This window comes from Rosa chinensis, chromosome 4, assembly GCF_002994745.2.
Source record: "Rosa chinensis cultivar Old Blush chromosome 4, RchiOBHm-V2, whole genome shotgun sequence".
In the NCBI taxonomy this organism is placed as follows: Eukaryota; Viridiplantae; Streptophyta; class Magnoliopsida; order Rosales; family Rosaceae; genus Rosa; species Rosa chinensis.
In genome coordinates, this window is record NC_037091.1 from 40,101,966 (window position 1) to 40,120,908 (window position 18,943).

General features: G+C 35.4%; 1 protein-coding gene across 2 annotated transcripts; it reads left to right on the forward strand.

Moving 5' to 3' along the window:
* The first annotated feature begins 6,564 nt into the window (after positions 1 to 6,564).
* On the forward strand, positions 6,565 to 16,924 carry LOC112196494. 2 transcript variants are annotated; one of them, XM_024336853.2, is made up of 14 exons: positions 6,565 to 6,703; positions 6,781 to 6,857; positions 6,960 to 7,071; positions 7,909 to 7,991; positions 8,410 to 8,475; positions 9,864 to 9,964; positions 10,209 to 10,327; positions 11,188 to 11,228; positions 12,511 to 12,596; positions 13,378 to 13,555; positions 13,641 to 13,757; positions 14,532 to 14,576; positions 15,825 to 15,953; positions 16,301 to 16,924. In XM_024336853.2, the coding sequence occupies exons 1-14, from the start codon at positions 6,640 to 6,642 to the stop codon at positions 16,433 to 16,435; spliced, it is 1,353 nt and encodes a 450-aa protein (XP_024192621.1). In that variant the 5' UTR covers positions 6,565 to 6,639; the 3' UTR covers positions 16,436 to 16,924. The 2 variants fall into 2 exon arrangements, with proteins under 2 accessions (XP_024192621.1, XP_040373662.1); XM_040517728.1 differs by lacking the exons at positions 15,825 to 15,953; positions 16,301 to 16,924 and adding an exon at positions 15,218 to 15,776.
* Positions 16,925 to 18,943: the final 2,019 nt, after the last annotated feature.

An 18,943-nucleotide genomic window follows, 5' to 3' on the forward strand; every position in this document is an offset into this window, starting at 1 on the left:
ATCTTTAAAGAAAATTATACATGTGCTTTCGTTTCTTGAATTATGTGATATACTTGCTATCTTTCACATATACTTGAGTGTATAAGCTTTTAAGCATTGCCATGATCTGAGAGAAGAAAGAGTGGATATAACTTGTGAGGATTTGAATCATACTTGTTTGAAGCATGCTTAACAGAAACCATCACCATTGTTCCAACCAAGTCCTACTTGTGTATATGTAACTTATGTGTTTTAATTAACTCTCGAATGCCTAAACATTTATTCTTGGTGAAGTGCTAATCTTGGTGTTGTGAAAGTAAGAGATTGTTGAGACAAAAAGTTGAAAGGCTATAGAGTCTTTGTATGTTTAGAGTCTTTAATTTCTGTTGAGTCTTAGTGTGATTTTGCTAAGGGACTAGCAAAAGCTAAGTGTGGGGGAATTTGATAGGAGCATTTTAATGCGACGTTTTACTTGCTTTTCCCTGCATTTTCTGCGTTATTTCCTTAATAAAACCCTGTTTAGGAAAGTTTCTATTCTTTGATTGGGAAAGTTCCTATTTGTAGAAAGTTTCTATTTTTGTAGTTTCTATTTATCATTTTTAGTAAGTTTCCATTTTCAGTAATTTCTATTTTTCATTTTTAGAAAGTTTCCCATTTTCAGTTTAGGAAAGTTGCCATTTTTCATTTTAGGAAAGTTTCTATTTTTCTTATTAGTTTCTATTTTCAGGACCTCCGAGCTAAAAAGTGGAAATGAACTCACAAATGGAAAGAGGAGCTTGCGAAAGTCAAGGGGAGCAAAGATGAAGAACAATGAGCCACAGAAATGAGCAGAAATGAAGAAAAGAAGTTTTCCTGGTCCAACCAGGAAACCCTGCGACAAGGAGGAAAGCTTACCTATGAAGTTTCCAACGTTATCATGAACTTTAAATGGAAAAATGAAGTGTTATGACGTTGGAAGGTGACAAGGCTTGAAGTTGAAGCAACAAGGCCCAAGAACTCTCAAGAATGAAGTGGATTTTCGGCAAATGGATCAAAGGCCCATTAAGCCCATGCAAGTAGGGTTTATGACGCATGAATAAACCCTAGGGGAGAATTTGCCGTCCAAAGCAAGAGAGAAACAAGGAAGTTGGCGTTAAAAATCAGAAAATAAGAAGAGATTTTCTAGGGAGATTTTCTAGGGCTATTTTTATGGAAAGAAAATACTTGGAGATAAACCCTAGAGATATTATTGCCGTGGAATTCCAAGAGGAAAAGAAGGAATTGCCGTGAATTAAAGAAGAAACCCTAGAGAATTCGGCAAGGAGAGATTCAAGGGAGAAATAAAAGGAAAGAGAATATGTGTTGAACACAAAAAGCTCTAAAAGGAGTCTAGATTCATCCCCTTTAATCCCTAAATATATTGTTGCCGAAATTGGTGTATAAAATCAGAAATTATCTCTTTATTTCGGCAAGAATTATTTAGGGAATTAATATTGGAATTTTGTGATTGGTTGCACCACCTCATTGGGCTTATGTGGCAAGAATTCATTGGAGGAAATTATGTGGAGGAAGCAAGCACATGCCGTGAACTTCTCTAGGGTTTTGGACGGCTTGGACACCTAGGGGCCGTCCCCTATATATTCTCACACATTCTCAACGTCAAGGGTTCCACACTTTGACGTTTACACTTTGAAAAAAATCAGAAAAACTCTCTCTAGCTAGCCGTGCTCTTCTCCATCCTCTAGGGCAACCACGAAGTTCAAGCAAGGCCAAGGAAGAAGAGGTCAAGCCGTGCACATCCTCCATCACCATCCTTGAAGATTGCTTTCGAAATTCAAGAGACCATTCATCACTTCATTCATCTCATCTTCATCACGGTGTAATCCGATTCTCCTTGTAACCTTTGCTTTGTAATTTTCGTTGGTTATGCCTTAGTTGACACAATTGTTTGAACAAGTATTTATTTCTGGAATTTTATGATTAATTGTTAATTTTCAGATTCATATATTGCGATTTATGGTTGCTTTTGTGTGAGTGTTTGATTAAATTTGCATGATAGAAATCTTTTGTATGATAATCTTGAATGGTTCGAAACATTTAGGGTTTTTATGTGAATGTTGCTACGAATTTGAGAACATGGATCAACTTTTTGGTTTTGTGTTCTTGAATCGATAAGTAGTAAAGGTTTTGTACAAAAACCGAATTTAATCAAAGAAGATTGCAATTAGGTGGACTTTTCCATACTAAGTTGCACATTTGGGTTGATAGCCTTTCTAGGTGCTTAATGCATTAAACATGACATGATTGACTAGCTTTCTAGGGTTTGATTGCATGTTTGATAGAATTAATCTAGGTGCTTTCGCTTAGGTTAATTAGCATTGAAAGTAAAATATGGGAAATTGTTTGCTTTTGAACGTTTCACATGATCAACTCCTCTTGCATGACTATGATGAACAATGATGAACTTGAATTGATTTTAATTATATATTTCGGTTTGATCTTTGTTCTTGCATTTCATTTGTATTTTTATGTTTTTGCATTTTAATTATTTTGTTAGCTTAGCTTTTATTTTCGAAAAAGAAAACCAAAATCAAAAATATCCCCCCTTTTCGTAAATATGTATATATTTTGTCATATATTTGTAAATATTATACTTTGTTTTAATTTTAATTGTTTGTTTGTCCTACAATGACAGGTGTACCCTCAATCCCCAGAATAGAACGATCCCTATTTACTTTATACTACTAATGACATTTCAGGGTTAAATTGGTCGCTTCCCAAAAGCGACATCAGAAAGTAGAAGACTTTGGAGTTCATCAAAGGCATTTGGACCATGCCGCCGGCGCAGGCGTGCCATACCTGAGGATCCAAGCTTTTCTCCATGTCCTTCATGGTTTTGGGTTTTGTTTTAAGTGTTATGTTCTGGGTTCGATACTTGGTTTGATTGACTCTGCTATTTCAAAGCAATAAAGGCTTCAACACCACGAACAAAATCGAGAAGATTGAGTGTCCGCCAGACCTCGTTCTCCTACAAGTCCTCGCTGTTGATGAATTTTTTTGGGATTTATGTGATTTGAGTTTTTGTTCAATTTGGTTTTTATTGGGTTTTTTTATGATTTTCTTGTTAGCTTTGGTTGCTGGAAAATTGAAGACAAGAGAAGAAAAGAAAATGGAATGGGCTCTGTTTGAATCTGATTGTTGGTTTGATTTTATTTGAGTTCCCAAATTTGTTGTTGTGATCATTTCTTTCAAATTTTAGAAATGTAAGAGTTAATGGGGAGCTTGGCAATTTGGATCCTTTGTATATAAATGTTCAGAAAGATTTCAACTCTCTATCATTTCTTCTGGAGCTGGGAGAGAGATAGGGGCAACTCTGGAATTTTGCCTGATAGGTGGGGCCCACGTGGTCTGACATGGCATGCCTCGCCAGCGAGTTAACGGTTCAAATTGATGGAATTAAAGACCTATTAGATGAGATTTGATAATGCAGGGGTATTTTTGATGAAATTGAAAGTCGAGGGACTGAATCGATGTCGGACTCAAACTACAAGGTACTAAACAGTATTTAGCCCTTGATGATATTAATCAGGCATTTTCAAACTTAACACTTCATGTCATCATCATTCATCGAAGGTTAGTCAAACTAAGGAAACTTCCTTGGTTTTGATTCTATTTATCTTCGCATCTTGCTGTTGTGAATTCTGTAATAAGAAATCAGTCAATCATGAGTCTTTTTTTTTTGTGCCAATTTGTTCTTTTTTTATTTGTGTCTCTTACTCTATTTTTTTATTTTAATCTGAATCATTGAAGGCTTCAAGCTCGAGCAAAATAAGAGCATTGGAGCAAACATTTGGAGCAAGAGGTTAGTTTATGTACCAAACTATGGAAGGATTTTATATGTTGTATATGCTAGTGCTAAGAATTAGACAATTAGTTTGATGCTCTAAGAATGTTTAAATGTTGGGTTATATGCTAGTGAAGTGTTTTTTTCACTTTTTTATTGAATTAATGAAGTTTTAAAGAGGGTTGCTACTTCAATGAAGACCAAGTTCAACAAATATTGGGGAAGCTTCGAATCAGTGAACAAGATAATCATGATAGCTAATGTTCTTGACCCAAGAGACAAGTTGCAATGGGCAAAAGTAGCTATGGAAAAGGTCAATACAAGCTATGAGATGATTAACTCAATTCAAGGGGAGTTGAAGAAAATATTGCTAAATATGTATAATGAATATAAGGGCAGTGCGGGCAGCAACCAAACTGAACCTATGGGAGAAGATTTTGGATCGGAAGGGGATGACTTGGAGAACCTTGATGAAGTCAGCAGGCAAATAACAAGGGAGAGGATGCAGAGCAATCCCAATGCATAAGAAATGAAGTTGATCAATATGTCAGCCTCTTTGCAAAGAATTTTGAAATTCACAAGTGGTGGAAGAGCAATGAGCAAACCTATCCAGTCCTATCAAAGCTAGCAAAAGATATTTGTGCTATTCCATGCTCAATAGTGGCTTCGGAGAATGCATTTAGTTTAGGATCAAGAATGGTGGATCCTTTCAGAGCTTCATTGACACCTAAAATGGTGGAAGCCCTTGTTTGCACTCTGGATTGGTTAAAATCTGATCCCCCAAACTTCTACAAAGATCCCACTAAAGATGACCTTGAGATGTACCACACTAGAGGTGGCAAACGGGCCGGCCTGGCCCGGCCCGACCCATTTTAAGCGGGCCTAGTCGTGCTTTGTGCCGTGCTTAGGCCGGCCCATTTATTATCGTGTCGGGCTCGTGCCAGCCTATTTACTTAAATATTAAGCCCGGCCCGGCCCATGGCCCGAGCCCATATATGTGCCGGGCAGTGCTCGTGCCTACCCACTATAAAGTACGATTTTAAAATCTTAATTTGAACAAATAAAAATTAATTTTATTTAACTATTTAGAAAATTAAAATAAATTAAGTTCTACAACGTTTTTCTTAATCTTAGCTTTTTAAGATTAGATTTCTAATAATTTTTTATATTCCACTATAAGAAAGAAAGAAAAAAAAAACTCAAAATATATTGTTTTTAGTATATTATTGTGAGATTAATCTTTATTAATATAATGAAGATTTAGTATCTATTATTCTTTCCTTCATTCTATAGTTGTATTATTATGAGATTAGTCTTTATTAATAAACATATATTTAATATTTAGAAAAAATACTTATGTCAAAACAAGGATATAATGTTTTGTTTCATTATTTTGACAATATAAAAGAAAGCATTGGTGAAATTGTCATAAGATTTTAAATAAAAATGTCTCATATTCAAATCTCATCATTGTAGTTTTTTATATTTTTAAAAACAAAATGAATTTTTGTGTGTTGTAACGGGCCGGCCCACAATATGTTGTGCTCGGGCCGTGCCGGGCCTATTACGGGCTCGGGCCGGGTCGGGCCAATGGGCCAATATTCTTAGGCCCAGCCCGACCCGTTATTCTAACGTGCTCGGGTCGTGCCGGGCTACTAACGGGCTTGGGCCGTGCCGGGCCGCTTTTAAGCGTGCCGGGCCCGTGCCGTGCTCATGCTTAGTGGCCCGTTTGCCACCTCTATACCACACTTTGGAGGAACTTGAGAGGGGTAATCTACTGAAAGTACATATTTTCTTATTCGTAAATGAATAATCATAATATTGTTATTTACCTCTTTTTTGTTCTTTTGTAGAAAACTCTTTTAATCAAGGAATTGATGCATCAATGAATAGTACCAGTTCTGTTCAAACTGATGCCTAGATGTGTTTTAAGGTATGCAGTTGTCTAATTCCATCTCTAACTAGCTTGTTTTAATTATTGTATGTCTGTGAAGTTAAAACAGTTGTTTGACTTGTTTCAAATCTAATGAATTATAGGTGATGTAGTCTTCTCTTAAGTGTTATTAGATTTTTGGTTCATTACTGAGCTTCATTGACACCAAACAAATTTGATATGTATGATTGGTGGAATTGCAGATTGGCAGAATTGGCAGCATTGCATATTGGCAGATTAGCAGCATTGCATATCGTCTACTTTTTTTCAACTGCTACTGTCTATTTGTTATTTTGTTTAATTTCCTTGTTTTTTCATATGAACTTTTGGTTTAGTTATTCAGTTATTGTATATTTGTATGAACTTTCAATTCAGTCATTTATTTTATGAACTATGAATCATTGAATTAAAATTTCTGAATTTGTATGAAGTATGAACAATTAAGTGATGAAATGAAGTAATGAAGTTGATGAATCATGAATCATGAATGAGAGTTATTTACTTATTTTTCTGATTTTTTTCATTTACTTATTGGTCTGGGTTTTTTAAAATTAGGGATGGGTCGTATTGATTGGTCTAGGCTTTTTAAAATTACAGATGGGTCGTATTGAAATTTTGGCCCAATCATGAACTCAGTTGGAGGCTAACCAACCGATACCAACCAAGTCTCTTGGTATACCGACTTCAGTAGTTGATAATGATTCTCCATTTTATGTACCAAACTAGTTCGATACTATACGTGGTTTTGGGCCTGCGGCTCTGGTACCGAACTGAGCCCAGCCAAAAATAAAAAACAAAAAACTAGTGACTAGTGAGTGAGGACGTCTGGGCAAAACAAAAGAGACTATTCCAACTTTCAGGGTTTAAGAGGTTTTCCCACAAAACCATCACCACCTGGTAGCGAATGGCGATGATGAGTCGCACTCTAAGTTCCAAGACGCTTCCTTTGCTCTTCCGCAACCCCAAAGGTACTCCCTCTCTCTCTCTCTCTCTCTCTCTCATACACTCTGCCACGCTCTAAGCACTGTAAAATGAATGTGTGCAGTGAGCCCATGTGAACTCTGGGCACTTCCATCCCAAGCCCTTTTCTCCACACACATTGTTGGTGAAAAACCAGTTCTTGTAAGCCACTTTACTCACTCTTCCTATCATTTTCAATTTGGACTCTTCACTTTATGCAATTCAAGATAATTGGTAAAAAGCTTATGAATTTAATTGGGCCAGGTTCGTGATTTCATTCATTCTGCACTATATGACCCTCGACATGGTTATTTCGCTCAAAGATCGAGGTCGGTTGGTGTGCTTCAGAAAGCCATTAAGTTCAATCAGATTGAGGGTATCTAGCTCAAACTCTGATATTCTGTGTTGATTTTTATATGGGTTTGTTAATCATAATGATAATTCTGTAGAAGTTTGGGTGGTTTTGGCTCCGTTTTTGTGATTATGCATTAACCATACTGGAACAATGACATTGGGAAGATTGAACGTATCGTCTAGGATGCATTGGCTGTCATATGGTGTGTATTGTTTCTTCTCAGGGTAGAACATATCTGCTAATATAGAACGACATAGAGATTTCTTTGTTGTCTAACCTTTTCGACTCATCTTGTCAACTAGTTTGTTTGACAATTTAGCTGAATTGTTAAAGTGAATTTGTTTATTTTCATACCAGTCATCTTTTCTTTGGCCTAACATATCAAATGAACAGCATTCCACTATTCTTCTTCCTGAAAAAGTTTATCCAAGTAATCTCTCTGCAGAGTTGAACTATATATATATGGCGGTTCTATTGTTCTTCTCCACTTTTGTGTAACACAAAACTTGTAGCATTTTTTCTTCTCTTGGTTGAGTTGGATATGTTATGAAGAAATACTTTCCATTTTTGTACTTAATGCAATATGAAGTACTTCTTTTCTATGCATTGCGGATATTATGATTAATTTCTTATTTAAATAGTTATGATGGTCATTTTGGTAGATATTTCTATTATTGATACATCATTGGCACTTTTTAAGGACATCAGTATAAATAGCCTGTGTCTGCAAAGAATATAAAGCTTAGATTTTTGAGAATTAGGATCAATTACTTATAGGCCAACTATTAATAAAGTGGCCACCATTATGGTGGCTTGCAATTTGTGGAAGGGGATGTATACTGACTTTATATATTATAGGCAGGAAAGCTTACATGAAATACTTGGATAAAATATACAAGGGAAGTGAGATATCGTGGTTTACTCCTGTGGAACTTTTTAAGGTTTTCTCTCTCTCTCACATCTATTTTCTGGTATAAAGAAAAATCAAATTCTAAGATCCAGAGAGAAATCATTGTTGAAAAGGCTTCATTTATGTTCTCACAGGAGAAGAAGATAATCTCTTGTAGAAAATATTAGTTTCCAAGCATTTACCAAAAAGGCAAAAACATTTCAATAATTGTCAAAGCAGTCGTTCATATCTGGTTGCAAAACCTTCAATTATATGTTATACATGTCTTTTCTCCATTGAGCCATATAGTAAAAAAATGTTTGGAGATTCTCTAAATATGATGTTAGGATGAACTTAGAGGATGACTTTATAAATTTACCTGGTCTTGAAGTTTATGAATGATGGTAATTTCTCATTTCATGCTTTTGCAAGCTCAAAAAGTTAACATTATAAACTTTTCTTCCTTGCAGCCTTGGTATGCCCACGGGATAGCTGAAGCCATAATGCGTACTGCTAACCTTTCAGTTCCACTCAAGGTAAGATTCCTCTTTTTGAGTATCTACTAGTGGACATTTCACTATTAAATGTGGCAATTTGTATGCTGTTGGTGTGAATGCTTATTGCTCCTAGTGCAGGTCTAGTGCAGATTTGAAATCTTATTCAATTTAAATATTTAGTTTTTTTTTTTGGTATGTAATTTAAGAGAAAACTTTTTCATCTGTTACACCTTGGCATTCATCTGTTTGTGTCTGATTAAAAATTTAAAGTAATCAGTGCATGCCTACGTTTGTTGATATATCAGAAAATAAAACCCAAGTTTTAACATTTTATGGATGCTTTTACTGAGGGTCCAGTTTTACCTCTCACCAAACAGAATTGTCAAATTACATTGCAAACAGCATAATATTCATGTGGTTTAAGTAGTAGCTAAAATATCTTTATACTAGCCGAGTCTTGTACCAGAGATTTGTAACTAAGCAGCGCATTAGGGTGATTGGTGGGTGAGTGAATCTTTGCTTGATGGGGTGTGGTTGTCTTAGTTTGTTCACTTCAGTGAAGGCACTAAGCACGCACCTGAACCCTCGGGTTATATTTTTTCCCCACACTAGATGGCTAGCGAACCACAAAATATCCTTATACGATGCACTTCCTCTTTATTCTTGAAACTTTTTTCTGTTTTCCTTGTAAGATATGTACCCGTTTTATGTCTCATTTCTAAAATCTTCACTCCGTGCCTTTCAATTTGGAAACCATAGTTGACTGACTAGTGATTACTACAATTGATTGGCAAGGCCTCAGATGAAAAAAAAAAAGAAAAAAAAAAGAACGCTATTTGAGGCTATATACTCACCCTACTGCCTAAAGTTAACTGGATATGTCAACTTAATTGTGCAAGTTGCAAGGTTTTTTTGTCCTCAAGCTGACGATATAAGTCAATAGAGTTTCCAATGTAATGATGGTTTACAAATCAGGTTGGAGCACTTAATTGCACTCAATACAATTCTATCTTTATATTGAGTCTCCATACAGACTTTAGTATCTAGATGCCAAGATGAAGTCCTTTCAGTTTTGCTAGTTTGCAGTCTAGCATTGTGGAAAGCAGATAGGAGGAATTTGTTTATTACTCAGACATTCAATTTGTTTTTTTATTTTTATTTTATTTTATTTCGTTATGTTTCTATGTGCCAGATATTTGGATCTTTTTATTCATTGTTTGTTTGTTTATACTACTTGTATTCATTGATAATCCCACTAAAGGGAAGTACACACTGTTAACTTATAATTTTGAGATCTTTGTTTATGGTTCTAAATGGATCCTTTTCTGTTTATGCCTTTTAATGTTCGTTCCTCCTGTTACATATGCATCGAAGCGCTTGATACTAGTAGGATAAAGTTTAATCTTTCCTTTATAATGTCCACTCAGATATATGAAATTGGTGGTGGATCAGGAACTTGTGCAAAGGGAATCATGGATTACATATTGTTGAATGCACCTACCAGAGTTTACAACAATATGACTTACGTGTATGTCCTTGACTATACCTCCATGTAACATGAATAATTGAATATCTATATTCTTCATATAAGCTATAGCACTGAACAAATTTTACTTGAAGTGCCTAATTTAACTATGGGTTCTAGCTGATTAATCTTTTCAATCTGTATTGATGTCAGTGTGTATGTGACTTGTCTGCATCAAGATATCAATATCTTGTGTGTGTATGTGAGTATTTCTACTGACTACAATTACAATCATGTCAAACTGTAGCTCAGTTGAAATCAGTCCCTCACTGGCTGAGCTACAAAGAGAAACTGTTGGAGAAGTTCGTAGTCACTTATCAAAGTTTCGAGTTGAATGCCGTGATGCTGCTGACAGGAAGGGATGGGGTATGGAGTCTTAACTTTCATTTAATCATTATCTATATTTTGTCTAGTATAGGACTGTGTTGTTTCCATAGATGATATTTTCTTATAATGTACTTAAATCTTTATGGAAGATTTATATATGTACATGTGTTTATCATGTATTAATGATATGATGTAAGCTTTTAATAGAGTTGGGATGCGGCTATTTGCAAGCAGGACTCATTACATCCCATAATGTTTTTTATTTTTTTTAATATATTTATTTTTATAATTTTAATTTATTTTTTAATTTTAATTTTATTTTTTATAGTTCTATTTTGTCCTCTCATTCTCTCTCTACACCCGACCTCCAACCTCATAGGGTTATAAATTGCCACTTCTGTACGTATCTACTTCCTTTTAGGTATATTCCCTAATTTTTATGTGGTTCTTGCGTGCTTTCAGAAGTACCTTATTAGTAGCAATCTTAACCCTGGGCTTCCACAAAATGAGAATTCTTCTGCAACTGTGCTATCTTTATTTCCTCGCAAGGAAAAGATGTAAAGTTTCTCCTCAGGCCCAAAAGTACAGTAGTAAAAGCCACACCTTTACTAAACTGCTCTAGCTGTCCCGAAGATTGCCTTATCTACTTGATAAGATTTCTCTATGACATCTATGCACAGCAAGCAAGTCCGAATGAAACTTAAATAAAAAGGACTTGCCTTAATTAGAAATATGTAGAATTCTCCACTCTAGCATTTCACATGAAGTGCCTATTATTTGGGTTTGCTTATCCCAGCTCAGTACCTTTTCCATTTCTAGGTGGTTCAACTCTTTGTATTTATTTCACAGTGCAGTTGGTATCTATGTCTAGTTTTCACACATTTTTATTTATTTGATAGGGGATGTGGAGCAAGAGCCGTGCTGGGTAATAATGCTCGAGGTATTTTCTATCCTTGAATTGATAATATTATGTCTGTTATACTACTGAATAATAGGATCAATGAATTTTGTATCAAAGTTTATTTGTTTTTACCATTTTTGTTGGATGTAGTGAATGAGAATATTGTCTATTGAGCTTATGGAATCCCAGATCAGGAGTTTTAATCGTTGCATAACATGATATAAGATCTGAGCCTCTCCATCTATTGCCAATTGATTTCAGAGTTGGAAGTTCCAACTTTAACATTGTCTAATATGAAACAATACCAATGAACCATCTGAATTCAAATTTGTTGTAACTAATCCTTCTAAGCAATGGGTCATCTGAACTCCAAAGTTATTTTAAGTAAGATAGTTTCCGAACCAATATTTGTAACCCATCCATGATCAAATATAACAATGATCATCTCTTACAACTTAAGAACTATACTTGCCTGCATAGAAACCCCCGAATCAACAACCTTAAGCTTATGCTCAACAATGTGCAGGGCAATGATCTTTTCCAGGTGGGGATAATGATGGGAAATCCTAAGTGAGGAGGACGATGATGGCCTAGGGTGAGAACCCATCCTTGTCCGTAAGTCTGTGAATTGTGGATTAGAAAGTTTGAAGGTGCAGACAAACAAAAATTGAGTGAGATTAATGAGAGATAGTGTGAGGCTGAGAAGGAAGGGGCAAAAAAAAAAAAAAAAAAGAGGAGAAAGTTTTTCAGAAAAAAAAAATGACTATTGTGCATGAGAGGAGGTGGTTTTAATAGAAGTTTGGATAGCACCCTAAAAGTTTGATGGAAATGGGACATTGGCAGGTTTTTGAAAAGCTAATGGAAATTATTATTTATTTTTTCTTTGGTTCTTTTTTGGGGTGCTAAATTGATAATCTGGCGAATAGTAGGGGCATTGGCATTTTGGATATTTGCTTATACAAAATACCTTTATGTACTGATGCAAAAACATAAACCTAAATTATTATTTATCTTGAACTATGAGATTGACATTGGATTAAGTTCCATTATATCTTTTACTAATTCCATTCTTATCTGTCTGTATATTTTAACTTTTCAATGATGGCTGTTCTTAACTGCCTTCACAAACAGCTGCTGATATATAATGATGGCACAAATTTTTCTCTTGTCTGTTTCTCTCTATTAACTATACTAGTTGTAAATAATATCAATAGCCAAAGAAGGTTGTTAATTGGAAGTTTATATATTTTCCATGTGGTCTAAGTAAGTTCCAGTCAACCAATCTCTGGTCCGAAAGTGAAATTCGTCTCTTATCTTACAGGTACTTGATAATCTTCCACATGATCTCATCTATTCTGAAAATCAAGTTTCACCATGGAAGGAAGTTTGGGTGGAGAACCAAGATGGGTAAGCAACATTGTGTATGCACTACGCAATATCCATAAAATGCATTATTGCAGCTTATATCTTGCTGTGTTTCCATCTGAAATTAGTGAATAGTTGAGTAAGTATAAATTATTCATATCAGCTCCGTCAATTGGTCAATCTGACCTATTTTTCTAAAGTATGGGTACTTGGCATTATGTTCCATGAATATCTGTATTTTGGTTGGTCTGAACTTGTAAAAGTATTGAATTTTATTTCCATCCTTATTAATTGATCTTCTGGGATGGTAGATAGACAAAGGTATCGAGAGTTCTTTAAGGTTTATACTCGTTACAATTTTGTTTTTCGTTTGTCCAACATCATATTCTTTCTCCAATACAATTTGATATTATCTTATCTGTGACAAACCAAGGGGTATCGACCTTTTGTTAAAACTGGTTAGATTAGATCATACTGGATACTTAATGGTATTGCTATCACTGATTCCGGTCTAATTGGAGACTGATTCACTCTTTTTTCTCTCTCTCTTTTTATTGTTTTAAAGAAAGTATCCCATTTAAGTAATTGAATAAGTTATCAGTAAAAGTGTGTGCTCCTGGCCGTGGCTTGCAGTATCCATCTCTTACTCATACTATGTTGGGGTTAGAGATGGCATAACTTATCTCTGCTTATGTTTATTGTAAAATAAGTTATGGAAAACCGAACTTGAATTACATTTTAATTCCACTGAGCTCTTGTTGAAAAATTTGAGATCATGATTTTGATTTTACTGATTACAGTTTTTTCTGTTGATAATTGATAGAGAAACACTATCTGAATTGTACAAGCCCTTGCAAGACTCACTAATTAAGCGATGCATTGAGATCATCGACTTCGAGAAAAAACACGATTCTCAAAGCAGTGCATTATTGAAAGCAAAAAGTGTTTGGTCTAAAGTCTTCCCAAAACCTCGAAGAAGTTGGCTACCAACTGGTTGCTTGGTAAATAAATGCTTGGTTATTTGTTTTACTTCATTTGTTTTTTAACTAATGAAATCATGCAATAGTGTTGTGTTTGAACATCCAGAAACTACTTGAAGTGTTACATGGAGCACTACCAAAGATGTCTTTGATTGCTTCAGACTTTAGTTACCTACCTGACGTGAGAATACTTGGTGAAAGAGCTCCATTGGTTTCTACCAAGGTATGACTTTTATTTTATTTTCTCTTAACGATAGTTATACCATTTCTTTTGTTGATGTACCTGTCATAATATTCTCTAATTATGTGATGTGTTTATATTTTGACTTTGGGATCGGAAATGCATACTTTCGTATTTGTAATTCGGAATTGGGCAACGCTGATCTAATTTCGGATTGCCCAGCACAGCTCTAGACAGCAACAAGTTTATGTCATTCATGAAATCCCATATGCTTGAAATTGACTCATATGATGCCTAAAAACTAACCCTTTCACATAAATGTTCCATCTCCTCACTCTTTGTATCATCAAAGACCATTGTCTTCCTTTCAATTTTGCGAAACTCTAAAAATTGCCATCATAGAACCTCTTCCCAATACCACTCATCTCTTTCTTCCACAAAGTTATTCCTCTCACAAAGCAACACATTACAGGAGGCCATTTCTGTCCAGCGACTGATGGCAGCATCCCCTGTGTGGGCACTACCACCTGTCGTAGCCGCCATAGGTTTTCCTTTCTCTTTTGCCTTCTCTATGCTTAAGCGTGTTCATCAGATACTTCACAGGAAATAAAGGTGTATTTAGTGTGTGTGTGTTATATTCTAAACGGTAGGTTCGGACCATGGAGTAAATATTATGGGCGTGGCAATTATGCGTTCTAGTTGAAAATGCATACTTCTATGTTCCCCTTGTAATATATGCTACTCAATTCTAGTACAGAAAAGTATTTCAATGGCAATTAGCAACAATATGATTACTTTGATTTTCTCTATCTACAGAAAGATGGCAGCAGCTCAGACTATGGCAGTTATCTTGATGCAAAGGTAAACCTTTTGTTTATTTATTATTATTATTCCTATACTTCTATTGTAATGTGTCATGCTTGTACAAAATGCTGTTTATAGCCTCCATTAGACTGCTTGTGTTTTATGCTACTTTTGTTTTCTGTAGTGTAATTAGGTGCATCGCTGGAAGTATGACAACATGATCTTGGGTGTTGTGTTGATGCATCTTGTACTTGTATATATTTTTCTTGAAAAAATTTGCATCGCTATTATGACCTGAGTTTTTTTTTTTTTTTTTTTTCATAGCACATATACTAGATGTTGAGTCAGTGAATTTGTTGAACATCATAAGCTCATACCTAAAGGCTGATGATGTGGATCAGTTACTGTAGGGATTCTGGTCTTCATTATAGGCGTTATAGGCGTCTGCAGCTTTCAGAGTACAGGGATTTCTCTTTTTCTGCTATATAGGGTCATGAGCTGTCTTTTGGGTGGTATTCAGATGTTGTCTAATTACCTGTAGTTGTTTTGTTCTGCCTTATTCTGCGGTGGACTACTTAACTACTGTTATATGCTTTATAATCTTCTGTATTTATTTATGAAAGTCATTTTATCATATGAAATATGAATTGGTTGTATCTCATCGTTAACTCCTGTTCCATCCTGCTTTAAAAATGCAGAATTAAAGGATATATAGCAGTTAGTTGTCAACTTAAAAAAGGGAAAGGGGTGCAAAGTTTAAAAAGGGATTTCAAGGTCCACAATTAACTGCCATAATTCCTTTTGAAATCGCTCTTTTAAAAGGGCTGCTCAGTTTCTTGATGGAAGAAGCTGTTTAGGGAGGCAGGAGTGGATTGGACAAATTCCTAAGGAAGATCAATTTGATAAGTAAAAAAGCCTAATGCTTTTGCAAGGGAGAAAAGGCCAAAATTCTTTGGGGCTGTGGGGTGTTAACTGTAATTTGGGTGGTATGGATGGAAAGAAATAAAAGGATCTTTGAAACCTATGGTGGTGTGGAGTCAGAAGAGTTTCGGGAGAGAGTTAAGTTCTGGGAATCTCTTTGGGCCTCTATATCTGAGGGGTTTAAAGATTATACCCTTTCCTCTATTATTCGATCCAGATTGGCAAGCTGTTGTTGTCTAGGAGTCATTTCTAATCTGTGCTAGAGTCAATTCAGCATTTTGATCTGTTGCTCAGAACTGTTACTATATTTTCATTATTATTGAAGTTCTAAAGATAAGCAACTTTATGGAAATGAAGGGTTGTGTGATTTTGTTTTTTTTGCAGGGGGATGCTGATATCTTCTTCCCCACTGAATTTTGGTTATTGGAACGTATCGATCATTACTGTTCTGGATGGATGAAGCTGCAAAAAGATAACTCATCCAAAGAAGGAAAGAAGAGGCGAACAATTATAGTGAGTTCATTTCTATTGTACTGCACCTTTTTGTTTATGGTGACCTTAAATACGTTACAGTTTCTAGTGGCTTGTCAAGATTAATGTTTTTTAGATGGATAATTAAGGGTAATCAGGTTCGCCCTTTCTGCTACAATTTTGTATGTTGTCTAAGTGCATACTGGGACCTGGGACCCTAGGTTCCAATTTTCATTGTCCATCAATATGAACAAGAAGATAAAAAGAGAAAGAAAAGGTAGAACCGGTAAAAGGATCAATAATGTTTAAATTTTGTAGGACTTTTTCACATACTAGTTTAGAATGTCAATCACTCTGCACTTTGCTAATTGAATTTGTGTATGTTGTAGCTTGATACATCTTCATTCATGGAAGAATTTGGATTGCCCTCGAGGACAAGAACCAAGGATGGATACAATCCACTTTTGGATGACTTCAAGAATACAAAATTCTATCTAAGTGTCCCAACACATAATACTTCATAGAAGACTGGTACTAGTGACCTCTAAATTTCCAAGAAAGTAGCTGGTTCTGAAGCTGCAGTTGGCTTACTTTGTCTTGCTGAATCTGGGTATCAAAACTATATGAGTGGTGCACTTCCAGCTCAACATTTACTTGTAGTTATCTGCATGGTCAAAGTTATATGGATAAGAGTATCTGACTTCAAAAATAGATATCTGTGGGCGAATCGCTATAAAACAATGATATTATTGCTATTGAAGATGAAAAATGCAACTCGGCTTTGGTATGAATGCACAAGATGAGAAGAAATTTAAAGAGTAGGATCCTGTAAAAAAGAGGATGCCCATATTGCCGTTGAAGCTGGGGCATTCTCATTTTTGTTTCACTTCTACCTGTCTTTTCTTTTTGTTTCAGTTCTCAACTTCTGAGAGGAAGATCTCATATGGTTATATTTCTACACCCCTAATAAAGCAGTTTATAAAAGTTACTACAATAATCCAAAATTCTTTGCATCTTAATCGTGGTACTGGCCGATTCACTGTCATTTTAGATTTTATGTTACTTTTCTTATATATATACTAGCAGGACCCACCCATTATGTGTGTGTGGAGAGAAGTTAAAGATAATGAGAAAATTTTTTGTATAACTACCACATTTTCTGCTTTTTTTTAATATTTTTATTCTTTTATTTTACAATTTACTATATTATCCATATTGATTAATTATATTTCATAATATTTTAATATATAAAGGTCATATTGGTAAAAAAAATTTGTTTTAGAGAGCAAGCTCTCTTCTCTTAATAATAGTATAGATATATATATATATATATATATATATTTTTTTTTTTTTAAGGAACTTTTCTGAGATTTTAAAGGTTTGAGGTCTAACCTTAATATAATTAATGCTGAATTACTAATATACTTCTTGAATTTGATCATAGTTGTAGATCTATCGCTCAATTTGCGACAATTAGCACAATTTACTTGACGTCAATTTATACCCTCTGTCAAACTAGATTTTTATTAATAATTCTGTCAAGCTAGAGATTTTTCATCCATAATTTCATCAATTTACCGTCTTTGTCAAATTAGGGATTTTTCAGCCACTTCTTCAAGCTTTTTCCAATTTTCTTCTTCTAAAATGTTCTGAAACTTATTGTAATTTTTTTGATTTATAATTTGTCGTGGTTGGTACTGTAGGGTTGTCAATAGGTCGGATATATCATTGGGTCGGATCGTGTCGGGTTTGTGTCGTGTCAAGATATTAAACGTGTCACAATAGACAAACCCAAACTCACCCATTTAATAATCTTGTCAAATATACAAATCCAAACTCAATCTATTTATTAAACAGGTTACTCGCGATCACCCACCCACCCGTTTATTAAACAAGTCGTTTTGGGTAGAATTCGATGACATATTTAAACCATATGAAACTGGGCAGCACTTGACTCATTTACAATATTTAATTTAAAAAATATTGAGTGAAATCTTAAAATAATAGTTCATAACTTCACCGATTAATACATTTAAGACGTTAAACCCCTAAATATTTAAATAATTATTTATATGAATTTCATACAACCGAACTTGATCATTTTAATAAACAGGACACACAGGTTGATTTCGTATTAGCGAGTTGACATGAAAATGACCCGTTTATGAAATGGGTCTTGATAGGTTGAAATGTAATGACCAACTTTTTAATCGTATGGCTTGAACAGGATGTTTTAGTTCTGTTTGAGCCCAAAAGTATTTTGGCAAGATCCCTTGAGGGGATTTAGCGTGGTGGGCCGATGCCTGCGGCCCAAAATTAAGTCTACTTGGGTTTGGGTTACAGCTCCACCCATTCCGAGATCCATGAGGAAAGCGAGCTCTTATAGGAGTCAAGTAGCATAGACCAATTAGGAATCTTCAATCAATAATCCTTCTATGTCAAGGAACAGTCGAAACCCTAAGGTAAAAATATCAGGTTTCAAGGACACAACAAGACACAACTATTCAATTAATCAATCTCAACGATTATCAAAGTCTCTCCGGAGCAAACCTACCTTCAGCCTAGTTGAAAAACAGCAAAGCAAGGGTAACTCCCTCGCAACCCAGTGACGCTAAAGTCACGCTTTAGCAAAACCTGTACTTTCTCTTACTTCCCGATGATTGCTCTGCTTAGTCTACAATACTAAGTATTGACTCGGTGATGCAAGAGATCACACCAGAAGCCCTTATTCGTAAGGCAAGAAGTCCTTTTCCGAAAGGTATAGAAAAGAACTCGGTGACGAGGTTGGTGTTCTCTTCGTCCACAGCGTTTGAGAAGAAGTCAGGTCAAGGGACGCCCCGACGACTGCACCCCACGGTGCTGGCACGCCTGCGCACTCAAAAGAGACTGTTTGCACACCAGACTGATTTTTGGAGCCAAACATTTTGGCACGCCTGGTGGGATCCGCATAGCGTTTCTTCACGATCGCCACCATTGAGAAGTCGAGCGGAAACCCTTACCAAAAGGTTTACTTTAACTGCCAGAAACATAAG